Source organism: Rhinichthys klamathensis, unplaced genomic scaffold, assembly GCF_029890125.1.
Source record: "Rhinichthys klamathensis goyatoka isolate OS25496 unplaced genomic scaffold, OSU_Roscu_1.1 h1tg001033l_1, whole genome shotgun sequence".
Taxonomy (NCBI): domain Eukaryota; kingdom Metazoa; phylum Chordata; class Actinopteri; order Cypriniformes; family Leuciscidae; genus Rhinichthys; species Rhinichthys klamathensis.
This window is the reverse complement of record NW_026607314.1, coordinates 165,001-182,500: the sequence shown is the minus strand read 5'-3', so window position 1 is coordinate 182,500 and position 17,500 is coordinate 165,001. Positions and strand designations below refer to the sequence as shown.

Genomic DNA, 17,500 nt, shown 5'->3' with positions numbered 1-17,500 from the left:
TTGATTGATTTGTTGGTTGATTAATTGATTAGTTGGTTGATTGATTGGTTGGTTGATTGATTGGTTGGTTGATTTGTTGGTTGATTGATTAGTTGGTTGATTGATTGATTGATTGATTAGTTGGTTGATTGATTGGTTGGTTGATTGATTAGTTGGTTGATTGATTTGTTGGTTGATTGATTTTTTGGTTGATTGATTGATTGGTTGATTAGTTGGTTGATTGATTGATTGATTGGTTGATTGGTTGGTTGATTGATTTGTTGGTTGATTGATTTGTTGGTTGATTGATTAGTTGGTTGATTGATTTGTTGGTTGATTGATTGATTAGCTGGTTGATTGATTGATTGATTTATTGATTGGTTTGTTGATTGGTTTGTTGATTGATTGATTGCTTGATTGCTTGATTGATTGCTCGATTGATTGCTCGAATGGATTTCACTCACGCTTCTTCATTTCTCTCTCCAGTCGAGGCTCATTTCAAGCACAAGCCTTGATGTCGGCGGGACAGACTGGACAATCGACAGCAGTTTCGTCCAGTGACCGACATGGAAGAGCATTGAAACGACCCTTCTTACCTTGATTTAGTGCTAACGGACTGAACACTGGCCTGTGTGGACGAGTCTCCAGCGGCGAAGTCTACATTAATCCGGATACATTTAAAAACGGCGTTTTCGTTTAAAAACGCTCTCCGTCCACACTAGCGTTTCAGACGTTTGCGTAAACCCTCACAAAAGCTCACTGAGATGATACAGACAGAAAAATAAATAATAAAGTTATCGCTCAATTCTTCTGACAGGATCATTTTATTTAGCAAAATATCTCATCATTCACTGATGCGTCCAGCAAACTCACTCACCATTATATGTTCGGTCTAAAACTGCTCATGTTTCGCCGCAGGACAGCAAATGCGAGTGAGTTTTCTGCCATCTTTGCAGGACTGTGATATGAAGAGTGTGTAAAGTAACATATTTTAGCAACTGTGTGAATGGCACAACACCGGTATAAACATGAACATCTATTGGTACAACATGCGTCACATGACTAAACTTACATCATAGTTTTTAAATAGCTCTGTTTTGACAGTCCACACTACAACGCCGAAACAGCGTTTTCAAATTTATCCACTTTGGAGAGCGTTTTCAAAAATCGTAGTTTTCGTTAATAAAAACGGCGTCTCAGTGAGAACGGAAGGACAAAACGGAGAGAAAAAGATGCGTTTTCAAACTAAAACGCATTAGCGTGTGTGGACGAGGCCTCAGTTGTCATGAATGTGTTTATGTGTTACCAAAGCAGACAAACTGCTGTCTCAGACAAGCTACTGTACAAATATGGCATGTGAATGTTGTTCATCGCTCTTAAACGTAACATTTAATCTATAAATCACAAGGTGAGCAACGCCACGTGCGTTTTGACTGATGATGATGTTATTTATTGGATTATTCAAGCAAATGCTGCTGTGAGGAGTAGAGGATCCTCGGACGCTACGCAACGTCTACACCGCAAAAACATGATGCCTGACTAGTATTTTTGTCTTGTTTTGCAGTGCAAATAACTAAATATTTACTTGAGAAGCAAAATGACGGACGATTTCTTTAAAAAGGATCAAAATTGAGTTTTTACTTTGAATTAAATGGAGATTTCACTTTGAATTAAGTTCATTTTTCTGACCCCATTGGCATATTTGTTCATGTTTTAAGCATAAACTCACAATATTTGGCTTCTCAATCTTTGATTTAAGAATATTTAGATATTTGTTCCAGCAAACAGGATAAAAAAAAACTGAGTAAGAAAATCATTTTGCATTATAGGGGTTTGGATCATCTGAAAAACCCTGTTAGAAAACTGATATGATCGATATGATTCTATAGGCTGTTCATTTCATATACTACATACTACTTATGTTGTCTTTGCAGGGCGAATGTGTCAGATATACATCATGAAGACAGTGTGTTCTTGATTTATTTTCCTCCACTAGGTGGAAGCATCTCACAGATTAAGATGCATGTGCCCATCAGTTCTTTCATGCAGAATAGGGCTGATATTAGTGATTTATTGGCCGATATTTGGCCAAATTGAGATTATATGCCAAAAAACAAGCTAACTTGGATGATTGAGACTAGTGCAAAACTGCCGCTCAAAAGTTCGGGATCGGTACGTTTTTTAATGTTTTTAAACGAAGTCTCTTCTGCTCACCAAGGCTGCATTTATTTGATTTAAAAATACAAAACAAACAGTAAAATTGTGAAATGTTATTACAGTTTAAAATTACTGTTTTCTATGTGAATATACAGTAAAGTGTAATTTATTCCTGTGATCAAAGCTGAATTTTCAGCATCATTACTCCAGTCTTCAGTGTCACATGATCCTTCAGAAATCACTCTAAAATGATGATTTAATGCTGAAGAATTATTACAATATGACTGTTTTTTTTTTAATTAAATAAATGCAGCCTTGGTGAGCAGAAAAGACTTATTTTAAAAACATTAAAAATCTTTCAGATCCCAAACTGTTGAACGGCAGTGTAGTTCCCCTTATCTTAGTCAGTGGGTAAAAAAGGTTAAAAAATATGATTTTATTGAGTGAATATTATATTTTTCATTTAAGAAATTGAATTTGCTGCCTTTAAATTGCATTATGTATGTATATATATATATCGGCCGCCCTGCTTTCTGAATATTGCTATCTGCGATTAAAAAGACACACACTGGCTGACCACTACTTTATATACAATATCTTTAATTTGAGCCAGACTACATCTGCTGACTGTGAAGGATGCATAAGAGAATTATACAGGTTTTCTATAATAGATATGAATGTTTAGATGGCAGGTTATGATATCGATAATCTGATCCTGATGGAGCTCAGTTCTTCTTTCCGCAGGTCCTCTTGTTCAGGTTATGATGCTATTCAGGTGTTTTTCTTCAGATTTGTTTAAAATATGAAAACATATCTTGGCATTATCATAGTTTTTTGGGGGGTTTTTTGGACTAAAAGATAAAGGATGGTGGTTCTGAGGCCTGTCATTATTTTAAAATGAAAAATAATACGTTTGATCAGGACCCGAGGAGTGCTTTATTTGTGCATTATCCTGCTCATTATGCGCCTACTTATGAATAAATACATGGACATTAAATATTTGTGTTGAAATTGTTTTGTTTGAAGAAAGAGACCACGGTAAATATGAAAGTACATCTAATCCTATCACTGCACTGTAACACCATGGTGCTTTTTATAAGAGTTAGTGTTTGATGTTTCTGGTCTGAAAATCATTTGCATATTTTAGGACCAAGAAGATCATGTTGAGTTTAAAATAAATAAAAGCATATGTCATACAGTGAAAAACAAAGACGGCTATTCTGAAGGCAGAAATCACACAAAGACAATACTATACTATAGACCTAAACTGAGGACTAACTTAACAACTAACTTAAACATACATTAAAAATGGGCTTGTTTAAGATGCATTTGCATATTGCAAGTGCAACTATTATATATTTTTTTCTTCTTTAAAATGATCAAATACAGTGCAATGTCAAGACTTTCACGGGATACATTTTCTGTGCATTTAATTTTATTATATAATTATATATTATATATAGTGTTGCCATGCAGTCTTATTTTTGTAGCATTGAGAAATATGTACTTAAATCATTAAAATTATAACTGAAATAAAATTAATAAAACTGTAGATATGTTAAAAAAACAATAATTAAATAAAAATGACAAAATAATAAAATGACAAAAAGTAAAAAATGGAAAATAAAAATAAAAGCTAATTCAAAATATTTAAAATAATATCTCAGGCGTACTAAAATAAGATCGCACTGTATATGAATATGTAAAATGAAATGCACAGATAATGTATTCTTTAAAAATCTTGATATTGCACTATTTTCATAATTCTATTTTCAATTTCATAAGTTGCAATATGTAAATGAATAAATGGATCGTAAACAACAGAACAAAATTTTATTTATTTTTATATTTGTGGTTGGAATTGCATGTTCTCAGAACATTGTTTTGTATGTGTGTGTGTGTGTGTGTGTGTGTGTGTGTGTGTGTGTATGCTATGTGTCTATGGGGGGGTGGGCTGTGGGGGTGGTGGGGTGTGTGGTTGGGGGGGTGGGTGTGTGTGGTGGGTGGGGGGGGTTGTGTGAGTGTTGTGTGTGTGTGTGTGTGAGAGAGAAAGAGACACCGTTGCCTGACCTGATGCATTCCACTGCCTTCCTTCCCCATCAGTCTGGCTCCACTGCCCCGTGGAACTGTGGGTAAGTCAATGTTGTTTCTGTCTGGCTGTGTGTTGTCATTGGCGTCCGGGCTGTGCAAGACACACTCACACACACACACACACACACACACACACACACACACACACACACACACACACACACACACACACACACACACACACACACACACACACACACACACACACACACACACACACACACACAGCAGGAGGCTGTTTGCAACCCAGCAGGAAATCATTAAATTAGGGTGGAGTCGCACAAGCTCTGGACATCCGTTCTTCATGAGACTGATCCAGGGAGGTAAAGACTCAAGAGCCGCCGATCACCGCTTACACTGTTCAGATCAGGGTGTGAATTTTGGTTTTAGAAAAACCTTACAATATTTGATGAAACATCATGTCCAGGGACATTATAGCCTGGAAATGTATCAATAACATATATAACATTATAGCCTACAGCAGTGTTTCTATATTCATGTTACTTTAGTGAGGCCAGAAGATGGTGACTAATGAATTTATGAGTGAGTCATTGAATCATTCATTCAACCGATTCATTCAACAAAACAGGATAACCGTATTTATGAGTGAGTCATTGAATCATTCATTCAACCGATTCATTCATTCAACAAAACAGGATAACCGTATTTATGAGTGAGTTATTAAATCAATAACTCAACCGATTTGTTCATTCAGTAAAACAGGATAACCGTATTTATGAGTGAGTTATTAAATCAATAACTCAACCGATTTGTTAATTCGGTAAAACAGGATAACCGTATTTATGAGTGAGTCATAGAATCAATAACTCAACCGATTTGTTCATTCAGTAAAACAGGATAACCGTATTTATGAGTGAGTTATTAAATCAATAACTCAACCGATTTGTTAATTCGGTAAAACAGGATAACCGTATTTATGAGTGAGTCATAGAATCAATAACTCAACCGATTTGTTCATTCAGTAAAACAGGATAACCGTATTTATGAGTGAGTTATTAAATCAATAACTCAACCGATTTGTTAAATCGGTAAAACAGGATAACCGTATTTATGAGTGAGTTATTAAATCGATAACTCAACCGATTTGTTAATTCGGTAAAACAGGATAACTGTATTTATGAGTGAGTTATTAAATCAATAACTCAACCGATTTGTTCATTCAACAAAACAGGATAACCGTATTTATGAGTGAGTTATTAAATCAATAACTCAACCGATTTGTTCATTCAGTAAAACAGGATAACCGTATTTATGAGTGAGTTATTAAATCGATAACTCAACCGATTTGTTAATTCAGTAAAACAGGATAACCGTATTTATGAGTGAGTCATAGAATCAATAACTCAACCGATTTGTTCATTCAGTAAAACAGGATAACCGTATTTATGAGTGAGTTATTAAATCAATAACTCAACCGATTTGTTAATTCGGTAAAACAGGATAACCGTATTTATGAGTGAGTTATTAAATCGATAACTCAACCGATTTGTTAATTCGGTAAAACAGGATAACTGTATTTATGAGTGAGTTATTAAATCAATAACTCAACCGATTTGTTCATTCAACAAAACAGGATAACCGTATTTATGAGTGAGTTATTAAATCAATAACTCAACCGATTTGTTAATTCGGTAAAACAGGATAACCGTATTTATGAGTGAGTTATTAAATCAATAACTCAACCGATTTGTTAATTCGGTAAAACAGGATAACCGTATTTATGAGTGAGTTATTAAATCAATAACTCAACCGATTTGTTAATTCGGTAAAACAGGATAACCGTATTTATGAGTGAGTTATTAAATCAATAACTCAACCGATTTGTTAATTCGGTAAAACAGGATAACCGTATTTATGAGTGAGTTATTAAATCGATAACTCAACCGATTTGTTAATTCGGTAAAACAGGATAACTGTATTTATGAGTGAGTTATTAAATCGATAACTCAACCGATTTGTTAATTCGGTAAAACAGGATAACCGTATTTATGAGTGAGTCATAGAATCAATAACTCAACCGATTTGTTCATTCAGTAAAACAGGATAACCGTATTTATGAGTGAGTTATTAAATCAATAACTCAACCGATTTGTTAAATCGGTAAAACAGGATAACCGTATTTATGAGTGAGTTATTAAATCGATAACTCAACCGATTTGTTAATTCGGTAAAACAGGATAACTGTATTTATGAGTGAGTTATTAAATCAATAACTCAACCGATTTGTTCATTCAACAAAACAGGATAACCGTATTTATGAGTGAGTTATTAAATCAATAACTCAACCGATTTGTTAATTCGGTAAAACAGGATAACCGTATTTATGAGTGAGTCATAGAATCAATAACTCAACCGATTTGTTCATTCAGTAAAACAGAATAACCGTATTTATGAGTGAGTTATTAAATCAATAACTCAACCGATTTGTTAATTCGGTAAAACAGGATAACCGTATTTATGAGTGAGTTATTAAATCAATAACTCAACCGATTTGTTAATTCAGTAAAACAGGATAATCGTATTTATGAGTGAGTTATTAAATCGATAACTCAACCGATTTGTTAATTCGGTAAAACAGGATAACCGTATTTATGAGTGAGTTATTAAATCAATAACTCAACCGATTTGTTCATTCAGTAAAACAGGATAACCGTATTTATGAGTGAGTTATTAAATCAATAACTCAACCGATTTGTTAATTCGGTAAAACAGAATAACCGTATTTATGAGTGAGTTATTAAATCAATAACTCAACCGATTTGTTAATTCGGTAAAACAGGATAACCGTATTTATGAGTGAGTTATTAAATCAATAACTCAACCGATTTGTTAATTCAGTAAAACAGGATAACCGTATTTATGAGTGAGTTATTAAATCGATAACTCAACCGATTTGTTAATTCGGTAAAACAGGATAACCGTATTTATGAGTGAGTCATAGAATCAATAACTCAACCGATTTGTTCATTCAGTAAAACAGGATAACCGTATTTATGAGTGAGTTATTAAATCAATAACTCAACCGATTTGTTAATTCGGTAAAACAGGATAACCGTATTTATGAGTGAGTCATAGAATCAATAACTCAACCGATTTGTTCATTCAGTAAAACAGGATAACCGTATTTATGAGTGAGTCATAGAATCAATAACTCAACCGATTCGTTCATTCAGTAAAACAGGATAACCGTATTTATGAGTGAGTCATTGAATTAATAACTCAACCGATTCGTTCATTCAGTAAAACAGGATAACTGTATTTATGAGTGAGTTATAAAATCAATAACTCAACCGATTCGTTCATTGAGTAAAACAGGATAACTGTATTTATGAGTGAGTTATAAAATCAATAACTCAACCGATTCGTTCATTCAGTAAAACAGGATAACTGTTTTTATGAGTGAGTTATAAAATCAATAACTCAACCGATTCGTTCATTCAGTAAAACAGGATAACCGTATTTATGAGTGAGTCATTGAATCAATCACTCAACCGATTCGTTCACAAGCACTGATTTGCTCAGGAAAGAAACACCACTACTGTGTGTTGCTCAGAGATTTTGTTTATAACTATTTTCACTGGTGGAGCATAAACAGACAAAGTAACTGCCAATGTGAGTAAAATGTAAGTTAGTTTATTTTTACTAGTAAATTTGTTGTTGTATGAATCACCAGTCCAGAGAAAAACTCAGCTTTATGTGTTATAGATTGAACTTTGACCTGCTGTAATCATAGTCAGCTTTTCATCTATAACTCTGATGTGTGAAAATCCAGCGTTTAATGTTGTTTATGTGTCTATGTGGTGTTTTTAATACGCTTTAAGACACACCATGTGTAAGTTCATAAGTCGCCAGCATTGCTGAGTATTTTCTGCTTAAAACTGCAGTGAACCAAAGACAGTCTCAAAAACACGGTTTGAAATCGCTGGTGTTTCTGACGTCACAAACGACCTTGTAACCAATCAGATCAACGTGTGATCGTCAACCAGTGGATCTCTGAGCTGAGTGAGTGAGTGGAGGCGGGGCTCATTTGCATATTCATAGAACCACGCATACTAAATGAGGCAAGGGTGTCGAGTTACATTCAAGATATGATTTTTTTTTCACGAAAAAAAACATTTAAATATGTCATTTTGGTGATCAGAGATGAGTTTTAAAGGATAAAATGATCGACTACAGAGATGATTTTTCTCCCAATATAGATCACAATCATCAATGTGCAAAATCGGTGCGCCAAAATCTGAATACAATACCAACTTAACATAATACACCATAATTGTGTTAGGAATGAAAACTGTAGTGCTTACTGTCCAGTTTTAAGACCCAATAATGTCAGCGAACAAAATGATGCGTGCTACATGTCAACACTATAATTGCATTCTCCACTTTCTGAGATCATCAATGTAATAAAGTGTAGTGAAAGGAAAATAAGTCCTGGTCCACCCACACCCATCTGCCTTCAAATCACTGGCTCGCTTCCACAGCATGAACAACTTATTCTCCTCAATTTATGCATTTTCTGCTGCTTTTGTTGCTGTTTATCCAAATAGCGTCTGTTCTTGTGCTCTTCTTTCATGCAACGGCATTGGTAATGATTTTCTGCTTTGTATTTGTTTTGTTCCCTCCCTTAATTAATGCCTCTTTTATAATGAAAACCTTTGTAAACATGCATCTCTCCAGTATTTGGATTAAACTCACATAGTAGCTTCATTTCGGACTCTAATCTAAGTTATCTTGCTAGCTTGACGGGCCTTTCTCAGCAGTAAAGACATCAGGCAGAATTGCACATTCATTCATTTTACATTTTAATTGCATTTAGCAAAAAACAAAACAAATCCATGATTGCATTTAAATAGCGTATTGAATATTGGCAAAAGAAATCAGTCTATTGCATCTCACTCCCAACAAACAAACACTTTTATCCAGACCATATAAACAAAAAACGTTCAATATTGAAAAGTGAACCCAAAATGGTAAGGAAAATAGGTAACACTGTACAATAAAGTTGTATTAGTTAACTGAATGAAATGAAAAACTTCTAAAGCATTAGTCAATGGTGATTTAAACATTATAAAAATCCAAAGTTGTATTTGTTAACATGTGTTAATGCACTGTGAACTAACATGAACAAACAATGAGCAATTTGATTTTACTAACTAAATGCTTTAAAATATATATACTGCTCATTGTTAGTTCATGTTAGCTAGCGCATTGACTAATGTTAACAAATGAGACCTTTGTAAAGTGTTTCCAGAAAGTCTAAAGGTCAAAAATGACCAGAAAAGTCTATGAAGTGGCAAAATAAAACATATCAGCAAAAAACAGATTGTCCAGAGCATCGTCTATGCGTCTTCATATAGTCCCATAATTCCCCCGATGGGATCAGGGCCGCGTTAAAGTCGTGTAAACCGGTTGCTCCCAGTTTGCACCGGGACTATGAGATGGACTGGACAAACTGTTGAGAACCGGAGTCACATACGGCCTTCTGGAGAAATGGGAGTACGGATATTGATAAATGCCAGCGGGATACCCGGAAAATGTGGTGAAGTACGTCGAGTTCTGCATGTCGGGACAGTCACTCAGTTCAGATTGGGTCGGCGACCCGTGAGACTCTCCGTAATGAGAAGGACTCAATTGTTCAGTTTTAATGAGCGGTCGTGGATGGTTATGTGAAGATGTGGACGGTGACCCGGACGGCTTGTTCCACGCCGGGACGGTGCCATGATGGTGATAGGACACGCTGAAACCGTTGTTCTCGGACGGGCCGTTTAGCGGCAGGTACTGGTCGAACTCACGCACGTCGAACGGGCCCATGCTGCCGATGACGTCGCTGCTGAGCTCAGAAATGTCCACATTGCTGAAGTCGATGTTCTGCCGTGTGTTTTCCGTCGCACGCTTCGCGCTGTGATGCTGATCGGACTTCGGGGTGGTTGGAGGCGTCGGAGGCCCGTGTGCTTGAACTGGGTCGGAAATAACAGAATGGTTTGTTTGGTCGAGTTAGTAGTATAGTGGTCGACCGATATATCGGCAAGATCGATATATCGGCCGATATTGGCATACATTTATGTATAGGTCAATTCAGCAATATTAAATTATATTTTTGGAGATTCCAACTGGGATGGAAACATCAAATAAGTTTTGTTGGATTGAGTTGGAAAAAATAAACATGCATATAGTATAGTGGTCTACCGATATATCGGCCGATATTTGGCATTTTTTAATCATTCTGTTTGGCCGATTTGCATGTTGTATTGTATAGGTTAATTCAGCAATAATAAATAATATTTTTTGAGATTCCAACTGGGATGGAAGCATCAAATAAGTTTCGTTGGATTGAGTTGGAAAAAATAAACATGCAAATAGTATAGTGGTCTACCGATATATCGGCCGATATTTGGCATTTTTTAATCATTTAATCATTTTTGGCCGATTTTAATCGATTAAAACGATTCGATTTAGCCGATATGTGGCATTTTTTAATCATTCTGTTTGGCCGATTTGCATGTTGTATTGTATAGGGTAATTCAGCAATAATAAATAATATTTTTTGAAATTCCAACTGGGATGAAAACATCAAATAAGTTTCGTTGGAAAAAATAAACGTGCATAAAGGATAGTGGTCTACCGATATATCGGCCGATATTTGGCATTTTTTAATCATTCTGTTTGGCCGATTTGCATGTTGTATTTATGTCATAAACTGTAAAAAGTGTTAATGTGCAACTGTAATCTTAAAGAGCTGTTTTTTACTTAATTTTTATTGGTATAAATTAGGGTAATTCAGCAATATTAAATTATATTTTTGGAGATTCCAACTGGGATGGAAACATCAAATAAGTTTCGTTGGATTGAGTTGGAAAAAATAAACATGCATATAGTATAGTGGTCTACCGATATATCGGCCCATATTTGGCATTTTTTAATCATTCTGTTTCGCCGATTTGCATGTTGTATTGTATAGGTTAATTCAGCAATAATAAATAATATTTTTTGAGATTCCAACTGGGATGGAAACATCAAATAAGTTTCGTTGGATTGAGTTGGAAAAAATAAACATGCATTTAGTATAGTGGTCTACCGATATATCGGCTGATATTTGGCATTTTATTAATCATTCTGTTTGGCTGATATGTATTTCATATTCATATATTTACTTTAAAAAGTGGTAACCTGCAATCATTTCCTTAAAGAGCTGTTTTTACTTGATTTAACCCATTAAAAATAATTAAGTTGGTATAAATATAAACTTAGTCTTTATTTGAGAAAATATGATTCCCAGTGCATATAGACTGATTACTGTTGGTTACAGTGTTTACTTCCTTTTTATTCATATATGTTTACTTAAAAAAATACTTACGTAGGATTACAAAATCACGAATTAATTTTACAGATTTATTATTATCATTTTTATTTATATAGGCCTATATATTATTAATATAATATTATTTTGTGTATTTTACCTAATTATATATTAAATATATAAGTATTTATTTCTAATTTACTAAAAATAAATAAAATTTTAGCAAATGTTTTAAAATCAAAAACGCGATATCAAAAAAATCTAAATTAACAGGTATTTTTAAGTAAAAAAAAAATGATTTATTATTGCTGAACCAACCTAAATACATTAATTTATACAAACAAAACACATTTTTATGGGTTAAAGCGAGTAAAAACACAACAATCACAGGTATATATCGGCTTTAAATCGGGCATCAGCTCTTATAGATATGCATCTACAATCAAAAAATATCAGTCCACTGTACACTGTAAAACTACATGTACTTACTATAGGGTTAGGGTTAGTGTTTGGTTTATTTTAGGGTAAGTTGCATGTAATTATGCATCATTTATAGTTATTAGTATAGTAACTACATGTAACATATGTTAAAGTGTTACCAAAATTAGTATTGATCCCAACAGTTACATTTAGTTAAAGTATATTAAAGTTATATTTATATGAAATGGTACAACCCAATTCCCAGGTCATAACTCACCACCATGACTGTGCATCCCTCTCACTCCCGCCTCCATCTTGTACATGTGATCCGAGGGATGATGGCTCTTCTCAGCTCCCGGGTCCAGTTCACCCTGACCCGGCTTCAGGCTCTTCCGTCTCCGAGGCTGGTACTTATAATCCGGATAGTCTTTCTTGTGCTGGACTCGCAGTCTCTCGGCCTCTTCCACAAACGGCCTCTTCTCGCTCTCGGAGAGCAGCCTGGACAATCCGGGGAAAAGAGCTTTTCAATATTAAAGCAATTGTGTGCGAAAGCGTTTCAGAAACCAAAGGTCCGGATTGAGATGTTAGCTGGTTTCTAAGCTGGTGCAGATGTTCTTGGTCCAGCTAAAAAACAGATGGTTTACAAGCAGCTCCACATTTATTCCTTTAAGCTAACTCAGTTTCACCAGCAGCTTCTGTCGTTAATACGAGCACTTTTCCCCAACAGTGACTAGTACACTTTCGATTAGCCTCGAGTGCTTTCAGTGACTCTTTACAAGGACAAGTAACACAATGTCTTTGTTACACATTACATGTAGTTACCATAGTAATAACTATAAATTATGTTTAATTACATGCAAATAACCCTCAACCAAACCCTAATCCGACCCTTGTAAGCACATGTAGTTTATTATTTATTATTATTATTCGGTACTTTAATTAATGTACAATTACACTGTAACTGTAAGTGTAAGTGCTGAGTAATATTAATTAACAACATGTACTTACTATTGAGTTAGGGTCAGTTACTTTTAATTATGCATCATTTCGTGTTATTATAGTCTGTAGTAACGTGTAACTACGTCACTTTAAAATAAAGTTTTAAAGTCCAGTTTTACTAACCAGATAATTATTATTAAATATCTGGTCCTGTATGAGAAATTAGGGTTACACTTTATTTTAAGGTGTCTATGTTACACTGTACACATTTCTACTTATTATAGGGTTAGGGTTGGTGGTTGGTTCAGGGTTAGTTGCATGTATTAACTGAAATCGGCCATTGATAGTCACGTATGTTCTCTTTGTTGATGTTGTTGTTTTTTTGTTGTGATGTCAGTGATTTTTTTTTATTGATATGTCGATAAATTTACCATGTTATGTGTGTTTGTGTTATGTACGCATCTAAGGTGGAAACAAATTTTGGACAAGAGGACAAATAAAAATCTATCTATCTATCTATCTATCTATCTATCTATCTATCTATCTATCTATCTATCTATCTATCTATCTATCTATCTATCTACCTATCTATCTATCTATCTATCTACAGTATCTATCTATCTATCTATCTATCTATCTATCTATCTATCTACAGTATCTATCTATCTACAGTATCTATCTATCTATCTATCTATCTATCTATCTATCTATCTATCTATCTATCTATCTATCTATCTATCTATCTATAGTATCTATCTATCTATCTATCTACAGTATCTATCTATCTATCTATCTATCTATCTATCTATCTATCTATCTATCTATCTATCTACAGTATCTATCTATCTATCTATCTATCTATCTATCTATCTATCTATCTATCTATCTATCTATCTATCTATCTATCTACAGTATCTATCTATCTATCTATCTACAGTATCTATCTATCTATCTATCTATCTATCTATCTATCTATCTACAGTATCTATCTATCTATCTATCTATCTATCTATCTATCTATCTATCTATCTATCTATCTATCTATCTACAGTATCTATCTATCTATCTATCTACCTATCTATCTATCTATCTACAGTATCTATCTATCTATCTATCTATCTATCTATCTATCTATCTATCTATCTATCTATCTATCTACAGTATCTATCTATCTATCTATCTATATATCTATCTATCTATAGTATCTATCTATCTATCTATCTATCTATCTACAGTATCTATCTATCTATCTATCTATCTATCTATCTATCTATCTATCTATCTATCTATCTATCTACAGTATCTATCTATCTACAGTATCTATCTATCTATCTATCTACTGTATCTATCTATCTATCTACAGTATCTATCTATCTATCTATCTATATATCTATCTATCTACAGTATCTATCTATCTATTTATCTATCTATCTATCTATCTATCTATCTATCTATCTATCTATCTATCTATCTCTCTATCTATCTATATATCTATCTATCTACAGTATCTATCTATCTATCTATCTATCTATCTATCTATCCATCTATCTATCTATCTATCTATCTATCTATCTATCTATCTATCTATCTATCTATCTATCTATCTATCTATCTATCTATCTATCTTAATTTAGCTATTACCATTGAGGATAGGCTACTAGTAACAAGTATTTTAAGGAGTGCATGCCATGCACGAGCCGATACTAATGCTGTAGTTTAATAACTCTTTGTGTAAGTAGGCCTACATAATGAGCATAATGTAATATAAAATGTGACCCGTGCACGAACCTCCATAACTTGCCCAGGGTCTTGCTGAGCTCGGCGTTGTGCAGATGCGGGTATTGATCCGCGAGCTTCCTGCGCGCCGCCTGTGCCCACACCATAAACGCGTTCATGGGTCTCTTCACGTGCGGCTTGTCCTTCAGAGACCGGATTCCCTGCATCGGCATCGGCACCAGGGACCAGTCGTAGCCTTTGAGGACCTGCGACACGGCATCTCGAATACACGGTGGGAAGCGCGCGTCTTCCTCGCTGTCCGCGCGCTCGCCGGTGCTGGTTCGCGCGCCTTGTTCATCGGACACGGATGGAGAAGACGGTGAATCAGAGTCTGCATCTCCAATAAAAGAGCTTTCAGTCCCAGAACTAGTTTTATCCGGCTCCTTTGACATTTTAAAAAATCCTCTCTGACCGGAAGATGCGCAATAACACGAGCGTAACTTTACGCGCAGCGCGCGCGCGTTAGGTATCCCAGATAAACCGATTGATTTCTTGGTTTCTCGAATCTGCGTCGATCAACACTGGCGGAGGAATTGGCAATATTTCACAACTTGTTGGTGTGTGAGGGAGAAGTTTTTGTGAGGCTTCTGTACTCTCGCGCTCCTCCTTCTCTCCTCTCATTGGCGGAGAAGCTTTTGCGCAACTTCTCCAATTGGTCAGTGCAGTGCATCAGCAACTTTTTCAGTTAATTGAACATAATTGACTAACAAATTACACCGTAATGCCATAACTGCTCATGGGTTCCCTGAATAATCCAATTTTCGCCCACTGTATTTTATGAAAACACTTGCAGGCTAACTTAATAAACCTGACTCGAATAAAACACAAAATATATTAACTATGTTTTTCCATAATTCACTGCACAAATCATTTTTATATTTTTGATATAGCTGTTGTGTAAACAACAAGTGAACACAATAAAACAACACATAAGGAAGATTTGAACTCAAAGTTTGAAGTTTGTTTATTTGTGATGAAGTTGTTTTAAATGTTAAATACAAGCTATTAAGTACAATATTTAAACAACATATTTACTAAGTTGTACTGTAAAGTTTAATGTAATGGCATATTTCTTTTTTGACAACCCCGCATTGTGTGACAACATAACTCGATAAAGGTCAACATACATTAAAAACATTTTTTTTTCTTCTTCTAGGCAATAAGGATGGAAATTTAATGTGCAATAGCTTTTTGTAGCCAATACACTCCAGTTTGTGCTTACACACACACACACACACACACACACACACACACACACACACACACACACACACACACACACACACACACACACACACACACACACACACACACACACACTTAAGTTAGATGCGATTAATCGGCCGTGTTATAAACATCAATTTAGAACTTTTTAAAACAATTTTTTATAAACTTTCATTTTAGATTTAAAACTTTAGATTTAAAACTTTTACCACCTGGACTATGGAATAGTTATTTAGCTCTTGTCACACGGTGAACAGTTTTTACTTAAATAATTATTTACCAAGAGTAGAACAGCCTAAACAAACTTTATAGAAGCTCAGTCTGAAGGTTGTGTTGGCAGAGGCGCATTGTCCTCTGATTGGCCAGTCCACTGCGCGTGATTTCTTACGCATGCGCAGAACATCTCGAAAACATGGCGTCCTCCAGTGAGAACCCTGAGAACACCGAAAGTTTCCTAAGAAAGCGACGTGGAAACCCGCTCGTTCCAGACAGTCTTTCACACGACAGATGCAGCGAGACAGCGCCAGACGAAGACGCTAACAAATATGAGAAGAAAGTGTGTGTATCGACACAGACCGGGACCTACTGGCTCACGCGCATCGCGCTCCTGCGAGCCATTGCTTTCATCTACTGTGAGTCTGACAGGTGGCGACTCTACAGGAGGCGGTTGCTAGGAGACCAGACACAATTAGTTACATCACTTAGTTGCAATTACTGATCTGTGCACTAGATATAAGCAGTGTTGTGTGTATTAACTCATTACAAGTAACTTGAGTTACGGTATCAGATTACTTTTTCAAGTAACTAGTAAAGTAACGCATTACTTTTTCGAGTTACTTTTTCAAACAAGTAACGCAAGTTACTTTGATTTCCCAGTTATTGACTGACAGCTCTCCTGTCCCCATGTTGAGACAAAGTGCAGAGGCGTTGTGTGTAAACATGATGGTTATTGTAGTTCTAGACTAAATGTGAGAGTGCATTTACTCATCTCACTTGCACACAAAAAAAGATTCAAGATTCCTCAAAGTGAATAAAATCAGTGAAATGCAGAATCTGATTACTATGCAAACCCCTAATAACTAAATATGTTAAATAAAACATACATTTTTATGCATTTAATCTCACTTTATTGACCAATGTACTTGCTTCTGACCTTCGATGATTCAATTAAACCAATTTTTTTAACCAATTAAAATAAAGTAAAGTAAAGTAAAGTAACTTATTCTTCTGTTATTCAGAACAGCAACACAGCTGAAAGGTTTGCTCGTGAATGTGCATTTCCTCCAGCCTGAGGCTTATTATTTCACTTTAGGTGTGAAAGGGTCTTTACATTTGCCCAAAAAATATAACTTTTTTGTTATAAAAAATGTAACGCAAAAGTAACGTAACGCATTACGTTAAAAAACTACCTAAGTAACGCAATTAGTTACTTTTTAAGGGAGTAACACAGTATTATATGCATTACTTTTCAAAGTAACTTTCCCCAACACTGGATATAAGTTTAAAGTTTAATAAATCATATGCTTTCTAGTGGTTGCTTTCACTGTGGCTTACAACCAGAACAAGCAGCTGATTGGAGGAAAAGGCCTGATGCCC

At 35.0% G+C, this 17,500-nt stretch overlaps 3 protein-coding genes across 3 annotated transcripts in view; 2 read left to right on the top strand and 1 right to left on the bottom strand.

The window, feature by feature from the left end:
• LOC130079385 (arf-GAP with dual PH domain-containing protein 1) overlaps positions 1-980 on the top strand; it is a 26,445-nt gene extending 25,465 nt beyond the window's left edge. Inside the window, exon 10 of the mRNA XM_056244630.1 lies at positions 466-980. Within this exon, the coding sequence (XP_056100605.1) occupies positions 466-494 (29 nt within the window). The 3' untranslated portion in view covers positions 495-980. The remainder of the gene's footprint in view (positions 1-465) is intronic.
• Positions 981-9,312: 8,332 nt separating this feature from the next.
• sox8a (SRY-box transcription factor 8a) lies at positions 9,313-15,246 on the bottom strand. Its single transcript, XM_056244631.1, has 3 exons — positions 14,693-15,246; positions 12,243-12,463; positions 9,313-10,205 (listed from the first exon to the last, which is right to left on the bottom strand). Exons 1-3 carry the CDS (start codon positions 15,070-15,072, stop codon positions 9,628-9,630), a joined length of 1,179 nt encoding a protein of 392 aa, XP_056100606.1. The 5' UTR covers positions 15,073-15,246; the 3' UTR covers positions 9,313-9,627.
• Positions 15,247-16,283: 1,037 nt separating this feature from the next.
• Positions 16,284-17,500, top strand: part of lmf1 (lipase maturation factor 1) — a 67,234-nt gene continuing 66,017 nt past the window's right edge. The window contains exons 1-2 of the mRNA XM_056244628.1: positions 16,284-16,536; positions 17,436-17,500. The exon at positions 17,436-17,500 is cut by the window's right edge and continues 245 nt beyond it. Of these exons, the coding sequence (XP_056100603.1) occupies positions 16,317-16,536; positions 17,436-17,500 (285 nt within the window). The 5' untranslated portion in view covers positions 16,284-16,316. The remainder of the gene's footprint in view (positions 16,537-17,435) is intronic.

What these genes read in the sequence shown, in the direction of transcription:
- sox8a (XM_056244631.1), bottom strand. Translation starts at nt 15,072, where the DNA reads ATGTCAAAGGAGCCGGATAAAACTAGTTCTGGGACTGAAAGCTCTTTT. An exon ending in ACCCTGGGCAAGTTATGGAG is followed by an intron (nt 12,464 to 14,692) that starts GTTCGTGCACGG and finishes CGGATTGTCCAG; the next exon opens with GCTGCTCTCCGAGAGCGAGA. An exon ending in AGGGATGCACAGTCATGGTG is followed by an intron (nt 10,206 to 12,242) that starts GTGAGTTATGAC and finishes TTTCCGACCCAG; the next exon opens with TTCAAGCACACGGGCCTCCG.